The sequence below is a fragment of the Megalobrama amblycephala genome, linkage group LG2 (genome assembly GCF_018812025.1).
Source record: "Megalobrama amblycephala isolate DHTTF-2021 linkage group LG2, ASM1881202v1, whole genome shotgun sequence".
In the NCBI taxonomy this organism is placed as follows: domain Eukaryota; kingdom Metazoa; phylum Chordata; class Actinopteri; order Cypriniformes; family Xenocyprididae; genus Megalobrama; species Megalobrama amblycephala.
The window spans coordinates 33,433,868-33,455,949 of NC_063045.1; the positions used below are offsets into that span (position 1 = coordinate 33,433,868).

Genomic DNA, 22,082 nt, shown 5'->3' on the forward strand with positions numbered 1-22,082 from the left:
GCAGACGGCTTCCACACCAAACAGACATTGACTCACCCTTTACTCCTGCTCTTTGAGTCATCATCTGACTCATCACTACTGGAAGAGTCCTGCAGGTAATAACACAGAAGAACGAATTATAAACGAGGGATTTGGACAATCTTGTAAATCTATGACGCTTTTCATGGAGTTCATTTTAAGTCAGCATGCAGTACCTCATCTGAGCCAGTGTTTGAAGAGCTCTGGGGTTGGATCTGCTGCTGTTGCTGTAGCTGTTGCTGTTGCTTCCTGATCATGGCTGACCTTTGTACTGTCAGGATACTAGGGTTGGACTTCCAAAACTACAGTATTGAAACAAGGATATTTCAAACATTTGGAATGTTCTGTTCCAAAACCATGTACAGTGCCTACATTTTAAAGAATCACAGGTGCTCTAAATGCAAAAGCTGTGAATGATAATGAGGACAATATTGGGAAATGTTTATTCTAAAAGTACACTTAAGTAGAACTCAAAAACGTTTGTATTAATATTACTGGACTACATCACAACACACTATCACAAAACTTTACTGAAATCAAATCACGAGTGGAGTCTGTGTACTTTGCGAGAGAAACACTATGTGCAAGCATGGGAATTAGGGCTTTAACAACTAATTGACCAAATCTATAAACTAATTAAAATAAGTGACAATGAATTTAATAAATTATTCAGGTTTGTGTGTAGTGCATGGAAAATCTTTGCCAGCTCCATTACTTTACAGTAGTGAAAACATTTGTAAACGGCAGAACAATCTTACAGGCAGAAATGGAAGTCTTTTAAACTAAAAACCATCATGACTCTATAAAACTATAACAAAAGTTCTTGTATATAAACGTAAAATGTCTCTTATTTTAACAGGACACAGAAATGACAGTAACATGCTACTATGTTCAGAGAAATTAATGTTTGTTCCTGTAGATAATTCAATCTACAATCAGTTACATTTAGTCTATAGTAAAGCCTTCATAAATTTAACATGCATGTCAATTTGCACTCTGTTTGGGGATAGCATTGGCAGGATGTGGAATAAATGGACTTAAAGCATCATATCAGCACTGACAACTTCACACAGAAGCTTTATGAAGCTTACCGCTGCTCCATCAATTTTGTTGTCTTGATCATTCTTTTCCTTGGATTTCTCGGAGTCCGAGTCTGATTGGCTTCCAGAATCCGAGCCACTTCCTGAGTCACTGCTCCCTGATTGGCTACTGCTAGAACTGCTACTGCTTGAACTCGAGCCCGAGGCAGAACCCGATCCTGACCCAGACTCATCATCTGAATTACTGAGACACAAACAAACGTGTACATGAGTTAATTCCTCCAATACACCATATGCTTTGCATGATTCCAAACTATGATGTAATGAACTATATGTAACCATAAATAATAGTAAACAGATTAAGTGATAGCATTTATTATGATTAGACAATCTAATTATCATGAAACATTTCTAGGATTCATAATTCACCCAAAAATGTGAAGTCTGTCATCAATTATTCCTCCCCACAAAGTTCCAAACTTATATGGTTTTTGTACAATTAAACATGTCGACATGTCAATAACACCTAAATTAGTAAATAGTATTAATATTTTTAATGGCAGTGAATGCTCATCCAACAAAACAACACAGGCTTGCATAATTTACAGGACTAGGTACTAGAAATCCTAGTTGACTAATTGGGTAAATTTTTTGAACATTAAATAGTTTGGTTCCACTTTACAATAAGGTTCATTAGTTCACATTAGTTAACTACATTAGTTAACGAACTAATAATGAACAGCACTTATACAACATTTATTAATCTTTGTTAATGTTAATTTCAACATTTACTAATACATTATTAAAATCTTGTTAACATTAGTTAATGCACTGTGAACTAACATGAACAAACTATGAACAACTGGAAATTCTTTAACTAACGTTACCGAAGATTAGTAAATACAGTAACAAATGTATTGCTCATGGTTAATTCATGTTAGTTAATACATTAATGTTTAATGAACCTTATTGTAAAGTATTACCAATATTTCTACAAAAGCTACGCTAAAATTACTGTCATGTTGAAAAATATATCATGTCTTGCATAACCCTAACAGTCTTCGCACCCAGGAAAATGTCATCTCATAAAGCAAACAAAGTATCATGCTTCATTATTCAGCGATAATTTAAGCCTATATAGCTTTTCAGATCTAGGAAAACAGACTGCAGTTAAAAAACTGAAATCATGGACAACTGACAAGCACAAGTCTGGAGAAACAGGCGATTTGTTTATTAATTCAGAAAGAGTGGAGAAACATATGCGTTACTGATAATTAACGATAATGGCGTTACCAGCCATTAGTCTGGCATGCCAATCAACTCCTGGTATGCAGATTAGTTACATGTAATGGTTCATTTTGATGCTATGTGAGAACAAACAGTTTGGAACGCTGATGTAAATGTCTGCTGTCAAACACAGTGTCTGCATCGGATGTTAGCGGTACATTAAATGTAAATGGCTCAGATTACAATCAATGAAGCCGTCTTTACTGCAAGAGTGTCTTTTCTGAAGCTGGACAGTATGAATAAACATCCAGTTTAAACATCCACAGTACAGATAAAGAAGCTCAAATATTCTACCTAAAATCTTTGAAAATAAAATGGGCTGGAACACAAATGTGAGCAAATGACAATTTTCATTTACAGGCAAAACTATTCCTTTAATGTTTTTTTAACATGGAAATGACATGTATTCTGATTACCTGGACTCTCCGCTGCTGTTGCTGACACTTTCATCCTCACTGCGTGCATCCATCTCAATCAAATATTAAAGATGAATCCCTGATGAGATCCGTACAGTCTGTGTGCGCCACTTCAGAGCAGCTCACCTAAGAAGAAATTAAGGTTGTGATTAGAACACAAGCTCATACATGACAGGTTCCTATCAAAGTGACTTATCTTATGTTTGACAGTAAACATTGCTGATTTATTTCTAAGACTAATCTAAATCAGTCTGAGAATCTGAGATGACCAAAACACTGCTGCTGAAACAATTTAACAGCTGGTTTTCAGAAACGTTACACAATGTAACAAATAGAAAGGTCTTTGTATCTTGTTTGCAAGAAAGTTAAAAATTGGCAACATTTGTTTGCATATGATGTGAATTATTTGTTTATTCTTCAGTATTGTAGTCCTGATATTGCTGGAATAAACGATAACACCAACTGCTTCTTAGAAAGGTTACTTCACTTCCTCTCTTCCAAACACTTAACTTTGTCTTTATAGTTAATTGGCATACATTAGTGACAAACCACATGTTGTCACCAAGCAAAATCCACCGCTTAGTCGTACAGAACTTTCTCTTTTATGTAAAGCAAAATCTTAAACATTACCTAATGAATGAAAGTGATAAGTGTGATGTTGACCGCAGAGGCCTCTAAGGGTCAGGCCTAAAAAGCCGCGGACTCTCCTGCGCTGTATTGGCATCTGAAGCAGCGCCATCCTCGGGCACAGGCGCGCATTACTGTCGGGTCACCTTTATGTTCAGTGCCGTTTACAAATATCTGTTGTCATGAAGTTTAGTCGGCTTTAAAATTCAGTTACCCAACATAAATACACATTTTGGGACTATGTTTTGATCGTTTGCCCCACTTGTCGCGCTGGATTGGCGCTACATTTCAAATCTTTCATCAGTGTCTTTCTGTTGTAGCAAGGCTAAATTAGCTTAGCATGCTAAAGCTAAGCGAGAAGCGCGTGTTAGCTATTTGGCTACCGGTCGCTAACACATTCACGCTATTGGAGCACAATGTATATATATAATCTTAATAGGATCAATTATATACCAGTCTTCAGACCCTGTTTAGATAGTATCTTCCCAGTTTAACATATTTGTTTGTTTAGCCAGTTATTCTCACGCGTGCTAAGCTAGATGAGCAGCTTCACTCAACTGGAGTTTGATTTTATGGGACATTCTGCTTTGAATTCAGCTGGCTTGTCTTAATCCCTTAAAACAAACAGTTGCGATAATGAACTCTTGTGCTTTGTCTCATGATCGGACGTGCGCACTGAATTTCAGGTGTTTTCAGTGTAATATTGTCCGATCATCATGCTGTTGTTGATTCCCGCACTGCGTTTCTGTAGATCCGCCGCTCGGTTTGTTTTCATTAGCCCTCAAAACAGCTAAATACAGCACCATGAACAGTATACAGACACATACCAATGAATACCCGACCACGATTGGTTTCTCAACTACGTCCATCACGTTCTGCACACAAGTGCAGTCATATTGAAGGTGTTTTGATCTGTTACCTGTCTGCCTGTGTGCGCGCTGCTCTCGGACTCTTTCGGATGATCGCCGCTGTCGCTCGAGAACTCCACAAAAACACTCTTATACTTTGTTCTGAGAAATGAGTTTCTGAGTTTTTCCCCTCCACGGTCAAGAGTGCCTTGGGATTAAATGCTAGACAGTTTTTGTGTATTCCATGTGCCGGGAAACAGATGGGATAGCAGGCATATTTCAGCTGTAAATCCTACACCAGCCGGTCTCCGCCATGACGCGCTCAAGCACACAGAGAGTGAGAGAGAGAGAGAAACCCCGGGCTGTGACGTCACCCGCAGGCGGCCGCTCTCTCCCGCGGAACAGCGGCATCAATGTGTTATATAAGAAAACATCTTTTGGGATACATACTTGGAAAAGAAGTTTGGTTGTTCCCTTTTCTTTTTGTATATATCTATAAAAATTCATAGCATATTTGTCTGTAATACACTTTATTAACATTTATGGGCATTTTGTTTTGTTTAGATGAGACAGAAAATATAATACATCTTTTTAAAATAACATTTGGAAGGATTAATCATGTTTTTGTTTTTATATTATTATTATTATTATTTTTTTTTTTTTTTAAAAACGTATCTGTTAATTTTATGGTGAATCTTCTGATTTATTTGGTAAATTCCATAGACATGAAAGAAAAAGAAGCTATTAAACCATGTTTTAAGGTCTTTATGGTTGAATTCTTTATGCTTGGGAGCCACCAACCACCTTTTGGTTTTTATTATGGTTTATCAGCACATTTTAAGGTACAAAGATTTTGGTAGCTCAAGTAGATAATGTATTACTTAATAAAATGTATATGTTGTAAAATATAGAGGCTTTGATATGCCATCACTCCATATTATATACTTCTGTCAATCACAGCTGTCAGGTTTTTTTACTGTAAATTTGACTTTTTTTTTATTATGAACATTTCACATCTGATAAAATGTAGAGTATGTTTTTAATTATTTACATTAACATTTTAAAAACAGTGCACAATGAGCAAACATTGTCTTGTCCAGAAACTTTTCACAGTATTCACTGCATCATTTTGTATATTATTATATTTTATATTGTATTGGTTAAACTCATTTTTTATACACATGCCATATAATTTTGTATATAGTTTAGCAATTTCTTCATTTTATTAATCATACTAATAAAAAATAACTTGTAAAATTTAAAATCAAGGTTTGTGTAACTGGAATGTTGCTAAACAAACATTACTTTGTGTTTTTGACTTTTAAGTTTAGCAAATTTTACACTGTAAAAAAACGTTGCTTTAAATTTTTAAGTACAATAAACTTGGCTGTATATGCAATTTCATCTTAAATTAAACTGACTTAAGTTGAATCTTGTATAACTTATAGAAAAAAGTTGAAAATTACTTATTTTGAGGAGTTTAAATATATTGTAAAAACATGCTGTCATGCCTTATTGATCATATTTTTTACAGTGTAAAGTTTGTAGTGATATTGTGGATTTGTCTTGATGATATTGCAAGACGAATGCCATGTTTAAAATTGAGAGTAGTGTCTGTCATGCTTGTCAAACTTCGTTTGCATCCTAACATAATAACAAAATCATGAAACAAAACAAAACAAAGCCCTGGAGACGCAGACAGAAGTGAGCATCACATTATCTCCGGGGTCTCTGCACACACTATTGTCATTCATATGAGTCAAATGGTTCATGATTTGACCTACATTTTATTTGGGCTGTGTCCGAAATAGCATACTCTCTTGAGTAGGTACTTATTTTGAGTAATTACTTCACCATCTCTAAAAAAGTAAGTTCTATATGTATGTATGTGTGTAGTATGAATGTAATCTGGACATACTACATTCGTCATGTTGTCATTATCATGTGACCTACCAGCATCAGTTGCTTCACTGCCATTCACAAACCCTCTCCCGTGGCCTCATGGGAAGTGTCCAGACATAGGCTACTTCTTTTCTCAGGTAGCCTACTCTTTTTCACCCACTACATAGTAGGAAAGTATGCGATTTTGGATGCAGCCTTGTTCTTCCTATGGCTCAGAGTGATAGCATATTGCTATTGTTCCTTTGAGGAAGCTTTTATATTGCAACTACTCCAGCAGGTCATTTGAAATTATGAATAAATGTATGTATTGCCTAAGCTTTAGTTCTCATATTCTGCACATGACCAATTGATAAATTATATTTTTTTTTACAAAGTAGGTTATAACAGGAATCAGATGTACATCCAACAATAGAAAAGAATAGATAGCCTATATTGTAATGTTAAAGACTCCAATTTCTCCATTGTTCCTTGTTTTCCTCAAAGATTCCATTCGTTTCCACGATAACAGAGCGTGTCCACTCATGGAGAGAAATCCGCTCAAGCCATAACGTTTCATATTAAATAGTAAGCGCCCTCATCAATGCGATACCAATGATGACAACATGCCTGCTCACGTTCATAAACTTTCTGTAGTTTTTTTTTTTTTTTTTTTCGGAAGATGACAGCAAGGCATCATTGCACACAAATGAATGCGGAACCGCATACTAGCATACTACTCTTCTAATTTCTGCCGGTCAAAGTAGTAAGAGTAGTATACTAGTCTATAGGGTTCGTTTCCTCAGAAGAAGAGCGCGACTGTAAAGGTTGCATTCCATATCAGAAGAGCGACATCTAGCGGATGATATCATTTTCGAGTAAATCTTTTATTGTATTTACATTAGACATCTTATTTTTAGAAAAGCATGTACATAATTTACCTGCTTGGCTACTTTAGAACTGCTGTCAGACTTAAATCTGTCTGTAAAATATGTAAATACATAAATAAATATGTTGTGCTGCATATATGGGCAATTTTAAATAGACAATTGTATTTATTTATTTTATTATTATTATTATTATTATTGCAGAATTTACTAAACAAGCCAAGGAAACAACCAATATTGTAAGACACTTCTGCCTCCGTGCTTCGTATCCTCACACTCTTACTACCACCATTATATAGAGAGAGAGAGAGAGAGAGAGAGAGATTATATTGTGCACTATGTTTATGCACTTTTTTGTTTGTGCACTTTTCACTCCCTCACAAGCAGCCATTTAACACAAAAAGTGTCATACAAAAATTTATATCAACATGTTGGTTATGTGAATGCATGCAAAGGATGTTAAAATAAATAAATAAGAATGTAGATATGTGTTGCTCAGATTGTGTAATGAGCAGCATGCAGCACCTAGATCTAGGACCAGCACTGATATTTTGCTGTATTTGTATTTAAGTGAATATCATTCATTATCTGTGATGCAATCGGAAACCAGATTTAAAGCTGTCCAGCCAGGTAGGCTATCCATTTAAGCTAAGAATTTGTTCAGCAACATAATTCAATACGATTTCTTTGCCTCATGATAGTGGTGGTAGAGAACCAGAATTGCACTTAGGCTATGTTCTGTATGTGTTTATAATGAGGGGCTGTATAGGCAATAATTATTGAAAAGCTTCGAAATGAGAGCAAAGATTGATTCATTTATACGCATTTATTTGAACGCTCTGTTTTAAGGGGCGTGTCTGCTGGGAGACTTCAGTGTAAAAGCCCGCTGCTGTGATTGGCTGACATGTTTGCAATATGAAATAGCTAAGTATTACTCTCTCGAAAACGTTTAACACGTTTTTCATATTACAGCTCTAAAGGTTAACTAATTGTGAAAAGTTTTGATTAATGCATTATATTTAAGTCTATGACATTATGCCCCGGTTTCAGACAAGGCTTAAGCTAGTCCTTGACTAAAATGCATGTTTGAGCTTTATTAACTGAAAATAACTTGAGCTAACATATCTTAAAATATGTCAGAGCCAATGTTTTGTCTCAAGATTCACACCAGTAATGTTTTTTTTTTTTTTTTTTTTTTCTAGAGTATATTTATAAAAGCTACTTAAATACCCTAATTGAACTAAGGCCTAATCCTGGTTTAGTCTAAGCCCTGTCTGTGAAACCAGGCTTATATTTAGATTGTGGCATGAAAGGTTGCAGTAATGAACATTGTAGTCCTACTATGACCGGATAACTACAAAGAGGCCAGATGTAAATTTCAGATAACACTGTTCTCATTGATTAAGAACAAATTTATGCATTTGGCAGAAGCTTTTATCCCAAGTGACTTACATTGCATTTATATATAAATATATATTTTTTATACTTTCCCTGGGAACACAATGCAGGAAATACACAATGCAAAGAACAGTGTTTTATTAATATCAAATGAAACTCAAACTTTGACAAAAACAAAAGTTAAACTTTGACAGAAACATTGCAGAGGGTAAAAGAACATTAAGCATTAAACATGTTCAGAATAGAAGATAACGTAACAATATTACATGTGCATTCAAGTATTCTAAGACAAACTAAGACATGCCTTCTGGATAAATAATGTACTTTCTTATTGAAGGCACTGCAGCCAGTAGTGGTTTCTAACACATTTTTATTCATTATGATGTTAAAATCTACAAGTGCTAAAATCAATTACGTTGTATCCCTCTAGGCAGGAGAATTTCTTTAAATCATTATTAATAATATTACATTTTTGACAAAAAGAGAATACAACAGTTCAACATTTTCAGTGCATGACAGGTTTTCAAGCTTAAGTTTTTACCCTTATTGGCTCTGAAATATCACAGAGGGTGTATGAACATGTCTTGCTTAGAATTCCACTATTCCACAAAAAAATAAAATAATAATAAAATAAAAATCTATTCCTAAAAATGAGTTGCCAGCTTTTTCAAATGCTTTTCACTTATCAGTCTTCCATGATAAAAGGCTGCAGCAGGACAGCCAATCACGAGCCTGCCTGCAGGAAAACAAACCGCTCACTTTTTGGTACTTTGGACATGACTGGGTCAGAGAGAAACTACTTCAGATGGAATGATGACAGCTGTCTGACGGCTGACCAAAAGAAATGTAAATACAAAAGTGGAAAACAGAATTAGTGGGGTTTACTTGAAAACTCACCTTATAAGTAGTAGGCCTATTATTGTTCAATATTGTAAATAGACTGAAATAGGCTTGATCTCTTTCACTTTATGTTAAGCACTGTATATGCTTTGCTGTGTAGATAAATAATAATAAAAAAAAAAACGACACTGTTCCAATAGTGTAATGTCACCAATTCATTTTTTAACAGTAGTCCAAAGAATTCATAGAACATGAAAACTATGCCGTTAGGAAATGAAACAACAACAAAACTATTAATTAGGCTTCAATTAAAACCAATATGTAAATAAAAAAACTTTTGGAAATACTGTAATAAAATATCACCAACACATCACAATTAATAAATATATAATGAATGAATCTAAGGTGCTTTTTAGAGCATATTCCACTGATGGTTAGCTGAATGTACAGTAACGGTAAAACATTAGGATAGATCAATTAGATTAAATGTAAGACAACTTAAAGACAAAAAACAACAACAACAACAAAAAAAAACTATAAAATACAGTCTGTAATGTTTAGGGTGAAATCTAGCAATTCAGTTCAATGCATTCATTAAAATCACAGGAAAAAGATATAGAAGAAAAAATATGAAGGAGGGTTAGAAAAAGGGAGTTCTGAAAAGTATCAAACAACTAGCAAAGATCTAGCAAAGATCCTAAAGAAACATGATCCCGACAGAAGTATTCAAATGTCTGGAACTAATATATCTTCTATCATGATAACGATATAAAAAACTCAAAAAAGCAAATGGATACATATTAAACATTGTGTTCAAAATGAAGAAATAAGATCCCATAAACTGTTACTAGTGCTTATTGGGTGATACGGTGAAAGATTGTCTGTTGTTCAAAAATTATTTATCAAGTTCCCCCTGGACTTTGGTTTTATAGCAATGTTATCTACTATGTGCACCATGAAGGGGTCAGGCAAAAAAGAAAGAGAAATAAAAAGTAAATGACAAATGTCACAACCTTCATTAACAAACATTTTTTTCTTTCAGACAATAATATAGTATTCAGTGTAAGATGGTCCAGTGAGTCTCCTGTAAAATATCGATTAAAGAAATGAAAAGGCAATTAATGGTTTCTATATGCTAATGTGAGCTTGGCTTCTCTAAAGACAAGCCTCTCCTGCACAAAGCCTATCAGAGTGTGTATTAAAGAACATCCGGACTGCGTAACAGTCAAGATCCTCACCTGACACGAATTACTAATGTTAGCACAATAACACAAGCTTGTGACTTGATGTTGAGGGGGAACATATGACTAAATGCATTTTTGCAATACAGCCATTTTCACACTTAATTTCCAAAGGTATATTTTTTTTACACACACACACACACACACACACACACACACACACACTAGGAATTAGGTAATTAAGACACAATTTATTGCTAATCTTAAAAAACCTCACCATGACAATGAATGTATGCCCTGTAACACACACTTTTACAATGATTCATTGCGGGGATAAAGGATTCATTCTCATGTCATTTTTTTACTCACCCTCATGTCTTTCCAAACTGAAAAAGGAGGGAGAAAAAAAGGTTAATGCAGTTATTTTTCATACAAAGTCAGATCATAGTGACAATGTCTGTCACTAGGGCTGGGGCAATACATCAATACAGGATACAAAGAATCTGGAGCGATTCTGATATTTTCCAATGTATCGCGATTCTCTCTCCAATCGATTCTGAGATTAGTTTTTAACAGCAGATGGCACTACGTGCTTTAGAAACACCTGTACTTTGCTTGCTTCCAGTTTCTTTACACACACCACTTAAATTTAAAATAATCATTCATAAAGTTCGAAAATTTGAAGTGAATTACAAGGGTGTTCGCAGTGGGCCGTTTAATCTCACGTCAGAAAAGCATTCTGAGTCGAGGTGCAAGTGTATTTAGCCACTTACATGACTCAGACGAACACAGTTCTCTTCTTCGTGAGCATTTGAGTGTGCGGTTAAAAACTAGCATAGAGCGCCATCTGCTGTTAAAACTAAGCTCAGAACTGATTCGAGAAAAAAAACATCAGAATCGATCCAGAATCACTGTATTGCGAATCGAGAATCGATGTATTGTCCCAGTCCTCTGTCTCTATGACACTAGTTCCATAAACATATAGGGCTGCACAATTCCATGAAAAATGTAATTGCGATTTTTCTGATAACTGAGATTGCGATTTAAAATGTGATTTATAAAAACATCTCCAGGTTTGACGTACTTGTTTGTAGGGCTGCACATTTTAGCCATAAATTACAATATTATAATGTTTATGGCTGTCTTAATTCCATTTCAAAAATTAAACCATCAAGTTTTCTTTGGGCAGAAAACTACAGGGAGCCCTCAAAATTACTCTTTTGTTGACAACAGCTTCTCATTACAAGTTTGTGAAGATGGTTGGCTCGTGTTGTTCCCAAACACATGTTAAAGTGACTCAAACTCAGAGCAGATGCAGAAAACATAAGATCATGAGCTGCTCCTGTGTAAAGAAACACAGTGCCATGCTTCACTCTGAAACACACATATACAGATATTTATTTAATTAAATCACAGCCTTTGTGATTTGACAATCGCACTAAGCCATATCGCGATTTTTGTTTTATTTCGATTAGTCGTGCAGCCCTACCATATAAGTAGTATGACTACATTACAACTCTATATCGATACTACAACTTTTATTTCAAGTCTTCCAAAGTATCTTGATAGTTTTGTGTGACAGACTGAAATCAAGGTCTTTTTTTTGCTGGACACATATGAAATTTCAGAGCTTTAGCATCAATAACAAATTTTGGCCTGTTCCCCACACAAAGCTACGTCTTTAGCACACTTTGAATATAGCACACGATCCATATGGATGTGACAGCCGTGGTCACCACCAACTGTTCTTGTATAAAATGAGCTTTTTTTGTTCCATAGAAACAAAAAAATAACAGTGTGAAAGAGCATGAGGATGAGTACATAATGACAGAATTAGTCTTTTTGGATGAACTATTCCTTTAAATTTTCCCCTAACTGGGCCTCGCGGTGTTTCATCACACTTCTGGTTAACAAAGAAGATTAGTGGTCTATGTATGGCGTAGTGGGGAAGAGTGGTAAAAATCAAGGCCCTACGTTGCAGCCGGGCGGATGAGCGTTGAAGTGCTGGGCATCTGAGGACTCATGTCTTGTTGCGGGTGAACACGCGCTCGCCCCGTAAATTCAGATGCTGCAGCTGGTACTGCAGTACTTCAGTGTCCGCCGGCTCCCTGAGGCTCATCTTGTCTAGGTTGAGGTAGTCCAGGGACTTGGAGTGCACCCGTTTGCCCTTCAACAGGCAGAGGGGCAGTGGGCCATGTAAAGCCTTTCCGGGCTCCCCGCTCACTAGAGATTTCAAGCAGCCGTCGCCTGAGCTGGGCATGCGCCGCCTCCTACGTCCGTTGATGGCCGGGATGTCATATGGTTGGTAGTAGCGGCTTTTGGCTTTGCAAATCCGTGAGGCTCGGTGCAGACTTACATCCACAGGCTTTTTGATGGGGCTGGGCAAGGCCTCTGTGTTGCTGTTGTCAGGACTAGACCATTTCTGGGCTAATTTAAGAAGCTCCTCACCAGTGGTGAAGCCCACTAGATAGTTGGAGTTCATGTGAAGGATTTGGTATCCTGAGACAGTACTTTTAATCGGGGAGCAGGGAGTACTGGAGCATCGGGGTTTGTCGGGTTCAGGCTTCAGGGTGGTTTTGACCTCAGCGGCAGACAGAACGGATATGGGTGCCCTGGACGTTCCACTGGCATCCATTTCCATCTTTAGTGACATGACCTGGCTGAAACAGAGAGGAATAAATAATATACATTATGTTAGTACTTTTAGTACTTTTCACAATACATATCGTTTCATGCAGCTTTACAGAAAGTTGTACTCTTTTGTATATGATGCCTTAGTGCTTTTAACCATAGAGCAAGTTTTAGGACTGGACAAGTGTATAGGACTTTCTACCGCCCTCCGTATTCTACTTACAAAGAAAGTGTAAAACTCTCACAGTTCAAAACGCTTATGCTACGACCTATGCCTTCCGTATTCAAATTACGAAAAAAGCTTAACTGATGTGGTGTCAGTTACACTTTCTTCGTAAGTTGAATATGGAAGGCGGTCTGGCGGAAGCTAGATATTTTACTCTATAACTTGTTAAATATGGATATTTTTCTTACACAAATGCATCGCTTCACTTCAGAAGGCCTTTATTAACCACTAGGAGTCGTGTGGAGTACATTTTGCTTTGGATGGATGCACTTTCTTGAGCTTTATACTCGTTGGACCCATTCACTGCCATTATAAAGCTTGGATGCGTCAGGATATTTAATAATATTTTTCTGATTGTGTTCATCAGAAAGAAGAAAGTCCTATACACCTAGGATGGCTTCAGGGTGAGTAAAGCTTGGGCTAATTTTCATTTTAAAGTGGACTAATCCTTTAAGGGATTTAGATAATGGTCCATTCAAGTTGTAAGCGAGAGTAAACAATTCTCACCACCAATGAAGATACAATTCAGTTGTCTTAAGAGAAAAGTAGCTGGTTGTCAAAGAGTCTGATGTGAATTCAACATTCCCCAAATAATAATTTGAATTACAATATGATAAACATTTAAACCTAGGGCTGGGTGATAATACATTGTAGCGACAATACAATTTATCTGGTGCTAGGGCTGGGTGATATGGGCAAAAAATCTTATCTTGTTATTTTTAGGCTAACCGGCGATATACAATGTATATATCTGTATTTTCTACTTTTTCTATTTGGATAAAAAAGCTCATTTTTTTCTGTAATTATTTAAAAAAAATTATTTCACATCCTGCCCAATGCGGTCATACAAGCAATGTTTTTGGTGCTACTCTTCCGTAGTTATGACCGATAAAAATGTCTTTGAACTAGAGTTGCGTATATCTCTTAACCTCCTCACACTAGAGCTTTAGAGCTTTATTTAGGGCGACTATTGTTGTTGTGTCTACACTACAGTAGTTTGTTGTTGTTCCATCTCAGCAGTTTCTTTTTCGGTCCAGGACAGTGTCGCCACCTTGTGTACAACCTATTTAGTACAAAAAAAATTCACGCGTTCTGTGCGTACAGAGTATGAAAGAGTAAGAAAAAAAATGGACTTGTGTGCATACAGTGCTGTGCTTATGGTGAAATTTACCTCACATGCACAGTGCACATACACTAGCATACACGTAAAAGCCAAAGTCAGCTGATAGCTTTCAACACTGCAGGCAAATGAATGGGGCTGGGGCTCAAACTGAGTTTAAATGAATGTTTGCGAAACGTCCACAGAAGCTGACTGTGATAGTCATAAGCAAATGCTGATCAACAAATACAAAAATCTACAAATTACAAATCATATGGAGCTGGGAAGTTGCTAAACAATGTTTAGATAAAAACTCAGTTAATTTGAGTGGTTGCATCTGTCCCCCGATTCAGTAGCGACAAACCACGCACAGATATGAAATCTATAGATAGCTGAGAAGAGATTGGGTCTTGATATTAAAACACTGAAGGATAATTCTAAATGCTGACTGTCATTATGACAGAAAGAAAACCATATAGGAGGAATGAAGCCTGGTTTATACTCTCCAGGTCCGCATGAGTGTGACATCACTGCGGTGCGGGGGTGGTCGTCCTTGTAAAGTACACAAGACCCCATTTCACGTGGTGGTGTGCACAGCATTTTTTGTAACTTTGCGAGTGGCTCTGCTTCTGAAGATACATGACTTCGAGGTGATTCTGGCTGAGCAGGTACGAATGTACCAGCATCTTACATTCACAAAATGAGCCTACACTATCAGAAATAAGCCCTTTGATTGCAAATAAAGATCCATGTTTAATAAAAATGTTCATGAAATTAAATGAAAATTTTTATTAAATTAGAAAATATTTAAGAATTTTTTGTTTGAAATGTAGTTTTATACATATGTTTTCATATCCATATATTTTGTTCTAATGTCACAAGTAATAATCTCAAGGTTTACTTGGTTTTACACAATTCTTTGCTTATTTTGTAGTGTGGGTTTGGTGAAGTGTAATAATAATAAAAAAAAAAAAACATCACGTGTGTACCTTATTTCTCACTACTGCTTCCTGATGGTTTAAAAGGACAATTACTCCTAGTCGCCCTATAATAATACAATGACGATCACGTCAAGTATAAATGCCTCGTCCGTTTGGAGACATGCCAGTGACATGACAAAAGATATCTAACAAGACTTTGGCAAGCATAAATATTAAACAAATCTGAAGGGGACTTTGTGTCTCTGCAGATGTCGATGCGGGAAGGATGGAGGCTGTGGTGGGTCAGGTACAAAAACACAAGGCCCACTTCGGCTCTCTTGAGGTGACACTGGCAGTCCTGCAGCGGACGAATTAAGCCCTTACTACAGCTCTAAAGTCTGCCAGATATTTGAGAGGAGATCATGCATATTAGGCATATGTTTTACACCAGATAAATTTTATTCTGAACTATACTCAACAAAATAAAATAAAATGAATATTATGTAAACTGAACAAATTTAATTGCAGCAACTGTTATACTTGTGTTCTTAACTATCTTTAAATTGGGCTGAATAGTGCAACATTATTATTTTCACTACAAAAAAAAAAAAAAAAAAAAAAAACACTTTAGAATAGGTAGTCTACACATTCACTATTAACTAACTAGTTACTTATTAACATGCATATTACAAGCATATTGGCTGTTTTTTAGTACTCCTAAAACACAAATGAATGCCTTATTCTAGATCCCTTAACCCTACCCCATACCTAAACTTAACCACGACTACTTTACTTTCTATCAGAAAGTAATTATTAAGGGTTTATTGAGGGAAAACTCCTAGTTAATAGCAAATATGTGTCCCTAATCTAAAGTCTGACCAAAAAATCTAATAAAAAAGAAAATGTGAACAAATTTAAGATCATATTTACATACTAATCATCAATACATTACAGAATCATTTTCACAATCAAAATGATTAAGCCATCACTGAATAGTAGTTAGGCCTAACTGCTAGAATTACATTATCTTATTGCCAACACCAGTCCAGTTCATTAGAATAAAATGACAGAATGTCCAATCAAAATCTTCCTCTGCGGGAGAGTGTTTGGAGTGTCAGTTTGTGAAAAATTCTGCAAACACATTTATTAGATAATACTAACATACATGTAAAGTATCAGTCCTAGCTTAGTCCACCACTCTGGGCTTATTCACCTTGACATTCCTAAATCTTAAAGGGGATCTAAGTTAAATAAAAAAGGGGAGTATACATCCATTATTCAGTTGTTAAAAAAAACGGACCTGAGCTCCACCTGAGCTCAAACAGAACACTGGTGGTTTGTACAGTATAGAAATGGAAATGTGTTTTAATGCCAGACATGATCAAGAATAAACCCCGAGAAACCAGGCCAACGCTTTACTGTAAAATGATTCCAATATCAATGTAACATTTCGGTAAAAATCATACGCCCAATTTAACACATTGCACATTATGGTTGATGTAAAAGAAGGAATAATGATGATGATAATAACCAGTAATTCTGAGGGTTTAGTAAGAGCTATGTGAGGAATCAGCCAGTTTCATCCTGTTTCTCCTCCTGCTGACGATGATGCTCGACATCTATCTGGGACTCAGATACTGCGCTGAGTAACGTTACCATATGTACCATAAAAACGCGTTCATCGACGAAAATCCGAGTAATAGCAATATACACTAAAGCAGACACCCGTCCTCCAAACACTATCTTTATTCTGGGCTGTGTCACTGCCACCATTTCGCGATTTTCAACAGCAACACGGGGATTTAACATTACAACAGCGGCGAGCTCACATGCAACGCTCTATTCATAGCTGTGAAGAAATATAATGAAGAAAATAGTGTAAAAGCAAACCTGTTCAGAAAGACCGCACACCTGGGCTTGAGTGAACCATAGACGAGATCCCTGTCAGAGGAGTGGAGCGGCTCCAGCGTCTGCTGTCGACACCAGTCACGTGACGCGAGCCACTAATGCTCCGGGATCCAGTCACGTGATGTATGGAGGGTCGGACGCTCTTATATAAAGCAGTGGTTCTCGAACAGGGTGCCGGGGCCCAGTAGGGGGACTCAGCGACTTTCCAATGATGCTATGAAAAGGCTTCAGTTTATTCAAAATAAGATAAATCAGGCTTTAAAATATTTAAATAGTCTTTTCTTTTAAGAATCAGAAAAAAAACCTGGAATGATTTTAAGTGTTATATTTAAAAGGCATTTAATTATAATTATTTATAATTTATATATAATTACTGCACTCATTTTCATTTTTCTAGAACCATTTTTCTGCTATAAATACAGAATTGAATCCAGGTATTCAAGCATGCAGGCCTAGTTCGACGTTTACGTCTGAGCCACATTCAGCAGAACTGCCACAACTCTACATCCACTTTCCATCACTGAAGGTTGTTATCCAGGTTGCACTCATTGTGCTTGTTAGGGGTTGTGCCAGTCAAATTTTCTGTTTACACCTGGTATTAAGATGGGATCACAAGTAGACAAGGCAGGCACATACCCATTTACACCTGGTGTTTTAATTTGTCTCTTTTGTCCACTTTCAACCACTTCTGTCCTGATTTCTTCGAGGGGAGGGTAAATGTATGGGCTTTTTCAGATCTTTTGATCTAATGGACAAAATGAGCTTGCACAATTAACATATAAACGCGCTCAGAGACAATGGAAAAACATACGGAGAGCATCAGCTTTTGTTTCTGCTCTGATAGCCGCTAGACCATGCCGAATGCTGTGAGAGCATGCTAGAAATCACTGCAGGAATGGTAAGAGAACATTGTGCTTGGCACATTTTTCATCTTCAAACCAAACTTGGGTCTTCAGCCAACAAAGTTTAAATCCCGTCTGGCTAGCACATTTCCCATAATGTTTTGCAGGCTTTTTGGCTGTTCTAACACATTAGTGCACATGGGCTTTTACACTACAAAAGCAATCCGGTCTAATGCATTTTCGACTACCTGTGGAAGTGGTTGAAAGTGGATAAGACGTTTTAGGCCCCGTTTTCACCTGTATTTAGCGTCGTCCACTTGTGATCTGATCGACCAAAATCTTCTATGGGAATGCTCACCGTGAGCCGGTGTCTGAAGCATGTGTGCTACACGGCAATCTGGATTGGCTACCGCAGTCAGGTGACATCACAGGAGAGCCAGCAGAGTATATAAGGGTGCCTAGAAAGAACGTCATCAGCTACTTTGTCTTCAGGTAGTTGTTGTTTGTCTGTGCATGTGATCTGTGTGTTGTGGCTAGGAGTGGAAAAAAAAAGAAAATGTCGAAGTTTAGGAGATGTGTCACACTGTGCCTAAGATATATAACGTCAGATGATGGCAACGATCTGTGCGTTATGTGTCTTGGAGCGGAGCACTTTCAGTCAGCCCTCAAGGGGGCTGGTTGTTCTCACTGTGACCGCTTCACAGTGAGAAAGCTCCGCACCTGCCTAGCTCTTTTCAAGTGGGATGGGAGCCAGTGTCTGTGTCCCATGGGTCAGGTCCTGCTGCTGCCAAGGCAGCCCGGCGACTGCAATGACAGAAGATGGACGATGTAACTACCCATGCCACGGCCAAGTTGAAATTAGACTGGTTGGTGGAAAGAGTGGAATCTGCCACAAAAAGGTTGGATGAGCGATTCCTCCTGGGTCATAAACATCCCGGCTCCAGTAAGCCTTCCCCTTCTCCCCCCTGAACTCCACACGGAGAACGCCCACTTTGTAGGGATTGGTATGAGAGTGCTCTGGCACTCAGTTCTCTCAGTAGCCCCTCCGGTTCATAATGGAGGTAATAGTCGGACGATTGTACATACTAATTCCCTAGGAGACCTGTTATTAGGCAGAGCGCTTCTCTAGAGGTTCAGGGCGAAGTATTTTTTGGTCCTCAAAAGAGGTGTTCAGAAGGTCAGAAGGTCCATTCAAAATTTTGGTAAGTAGACCAGGCAGTTGAGAGAATGGTGTTCTCTCATGAGGCCTAGGATGGGATGCTAAATTTTTAAGCTCCCTTTGGTGAGGTTGTCCCTTAGAGCTGATGGCCAAGGGTTTGGATGGTCAGGAGAGCAGGCCATGGTCTGCCCCCTCCCTTTTTTGAGAGTTGTGGGCGGACACAGAAACTGCGGCCTCTCTAACTATTTCTGCCATGGGTTAAGGATATTAAGCTGTGGACCTCGTACCACAGGCATCAAAGGTCTTGGTCACTAGGTGCACTGTATGGCACATTTTTGGCTACAGCTTAGCTCACTGTTCAGGCATGCCTTTATGTCTTCCTTCAGATATTGAAGTTGATGATGTTCTTTCTAGGTGTCCTTACACAGCACATCTGTGACATCACCTGACTGCAGTAGCCAACTAAGATTGGTGTGTAGCAAACACGCTTCAGACACCAGCTTCTCAGGGTTCCAGAGTTACCTACGTAACCTAGACATTATGTCATCCTCAAGGAAAGAAGAAAGTTGTTGCTCCCATGGAAAAGAAAAAAAAGTTCCAGTAAACAAAGCTGTGCCAATATCTTTTACAAAAGGTGAAGGTTGCACTATGTGTGGGACCATTGATACATTCTGCTGAGCTCCCTCTTTTATTTTGCAGATGGATGCATCAGACAGGTTTTGTCTCACACTGCAAAAAATGCTGTTCTTACTTAGAGTTTTTGTCTTGTTTCTAGTCAAAATATCTTAAAGTTCTTAAATCAAGAAGAATTTTCTTGACAAGTAAAAATTATTTTCTTGTTTTCAGGAAAAATAAGTCAAACTTAAGTAAGTCTTTCCTTAAAACAAGCAAAATAATCTTATTTCAAACCAAGAATAAGCTATATAATCTTGTTTTCAGTTTGGACTAAGATTATTTTGCTTACCCCATTGGCAGATTATTGTGCTTGTTTTAAGGAAAAACGTGCTTAATTTTGATTTATTTTTCCTGAAAACAAGAAAATAATTTGTACTTGTCAAGAAAATGCTTCTTGATTTAAGAACTTTAAGATATTTTGACTAAAAACAAGACAAAAATTCTAAGTAAGAACAGCATTTTTTGCAGTGCAGATGGTTGAGTTTTTGTGATTGGTTAGATGGTCACTCAGCACAGTAATGGAGGCCAGCTGTTTCCAGACCAGGATGGCATACTGAATCAATAACTTTTTGAGAGGACTGAGAGATAAAGAGGTTTATGACAGGATGAACTCAGTGCAGAACTTCATAATCTGGCCCTGGAGATTTCAGGCCCTGCCCAAGACTAGAAAACATACAACCAGGATTAGTTTAAAAGTGGATGCTGTAAAATGGACAAAACCTGAAAAAGGAGAAAGGAAATAAGCTTAGCACAGATCTGTCTGAAACTACGGCCCTTGTAAAGAAACTGGCAAGCAACCAGATCACCCTCAGCACACTCAGCTATAGATCAGAGGTCTTCAACACTGCTCCTGGAGACCCACTATTCGGCAAAATTTATGTCCAAGCTGCTACAGCTCACCTGGCCTGTGATTTTTCAAACAGTCCTGAAGAGATTGATTTGCTGGTTCAGGTGTGTTTTATTAGGGCAGTAGCTAAACTCTGCAGAACAGTGGGTCCCCAGGTGCTGGACTGAAGGCCTATGCTATAAAGCAGTGGCCTCAAACTCAATTGACTCTTCGCCGGGAGTTTGATTGACAAGCGATCTAATCAATCATAACACAGAATCCGCGTTATTTTGTCCAACAAAGCAGTCAGGAGTTAGAAGATTAATCTCGGTGGACTTGAACTTGAAAAATGATGTGTATTTATGTCTTTCCACGTTTTAAACAACATTCCTTATGTTCATTCATTTTTATTTGATGCTATAAATGAACTAGTAAGAAGAGATGATCGGTTGAGCTGCGGTGCTATAGCAATCTGTCATGACACATTAAAGAGCCACAAAATGGTTTTTATTGTTCGAATTTCTTTAAAAAAAACTACACAATTTGAAAGCTGGGACTTTGTTTAATATCATAAGTAACCAGCTCTGTCTTGTCTGTCGACGTGTTGTCAGTGTCCTCTTTGCTCCACGATGTATTTTACACTGCATGTGGCGTGACATCACCATGGCTTGTTGGACAAAGCAACAGTAACTAAGGGGGGCTGGTCTTTGCGAAGTGTCAATTTCTGGAGGGCCACAGCTCTACAGTTTTGCTCCAACCCTAATCAAACACACATGATCCAGCTAATTAAGGTCTTCACGATTACTAGACACTTCCAAGCAGGTGCGAATTGGAGCTGGTTGGAGCTAAACTCTGCAGGGCTGTAGCCCTCCAGGAACTGAGTTTGAGAACACTGTTATAAAAGATGTTATCCAAACATTTCTTTTGCCAAGCTGATTTATTTTTAACTTGTGTTGTTAGTAGATTACCCTCACCTTATTATCATTGGCTCTGCTAGTTTGTGACACTACGCTATTGTGCACTGCTTTCAGTACATTGTGTTGGTCATTATGGAAATGATCTGGCTGTGTCTGTGTTCTATAATTTGCACATCATCAGTAGATCAGCCACAGAACTTTTCACTCCCATCTACGCTTTTATGGGATTGCGGTCTCACGCTAATTTGCCCCGTTTAGTAAATCTGGTCAAAAATGTGCAGTGTTGGGGTCCTATTTCACTCTAAAATAAGTCACATTACCACAAGTAAAAATAAGTTGCATGGCTTCAACTCTGAATCCTGAATCAGCTAAACTTCAGAATTACTAGAAAATTATAGGAGTATTGTAGAAGCTTGGCGCTAAACTCTGCAGGAAAGCAGAGAACAAAAATTATGTTGG

General features: G+C 37.5%; 3 protein-coding genes across 9 annotated transcripts in view; all 3 read right to left on the reverse strand.

Moving 5' to 3' along the window:
* Positions 1-4,652, reverse strand: part of chd1 (chromodomain helicase DNA binding protein 1) — a 28,101-nt gene extending 23,449 nt beyond the window's left edge. For both annotated transcript variants that reach the window (XM_048171374.1, XM_048171382.1), the window contains exons 1-5: positions 4,308-4,652; positions 2,762-2,887; positions 1,110-1,302; positions 195-320; positions 37-89 (exon numbers count right to left, since the gene is read on the reverse strand). In XM_048171374.1, the coding sequence (XP_048027331.1) occupies positions 37-89; positions 195-320; positions 1,110-1,302; positions 2,762-2,814 (425 nt within the window). In that variant the 5' untranslated portion in view covers positions 2,815-2,887; positions 4,308-4,652. The remainder of the gene's footprint in view (positions 1-36; positions 90-194; positions 321-1,109; positions 1,303-2,761; positions 2,888-4,307) is intronic.
* LOC125255945 (histone-lysine N-methyltransferase 2D-like) overlaps positions 1-22,082 on the reverse strand; it is a 526,365-nt gene that overhangs the window by 441,547 nt on the left and 62,736 nt on the right. The window lies entirely within an intron of this gene.
* Positions 8,521-17,330, reverse strand: macir (macrophage immunometabolism regulator). Of its 5 annotated transcripts, none has more exons than XR_007182048.1 (4): positions 17,187-17,330; positions 12,395-13,080; positions 10,790-10,806; positions 8,521-9,230 (listed from the first exon to the last, which is right to left on the reverse strand). XR_007182048.1 is itself a non-coding variant. In XM_048171744.1 (3 exons), exon 2 carries the CDS (start codon positions 13,071-13,073, stop codon positions 12,441-12,443), a length of 633 nt encoding a protein of 210 aa, XP_048027701.1. In that variant the 5' UTR covers positions 13,074-13,080; positions 17,187-17,330; the 3' UTR covers positions 8,521-10,806; positions 12,395-12,440. The 5 variants fall into 5 exon arrangements, 3 of the variants coding, with proteins under 3 accessions (XP_048027701.1, XP_048027691.1, XP_048027711.1); XR_007182047.1 differs by having other exon boundaries at positions 8,521-10,323; XM_048171744.1 differs by having other exon boundaries at positions 8,521-10,806.

Excerpts from the sequence above, each read along its gene's own strand:
- macir (XM_048171744.1), bottom strand. The coding sequence starts at position 13,073 with ATGTCACTAAAGATGGAAATGGATGCCAGTGGAACGTCCAGGGCACCC.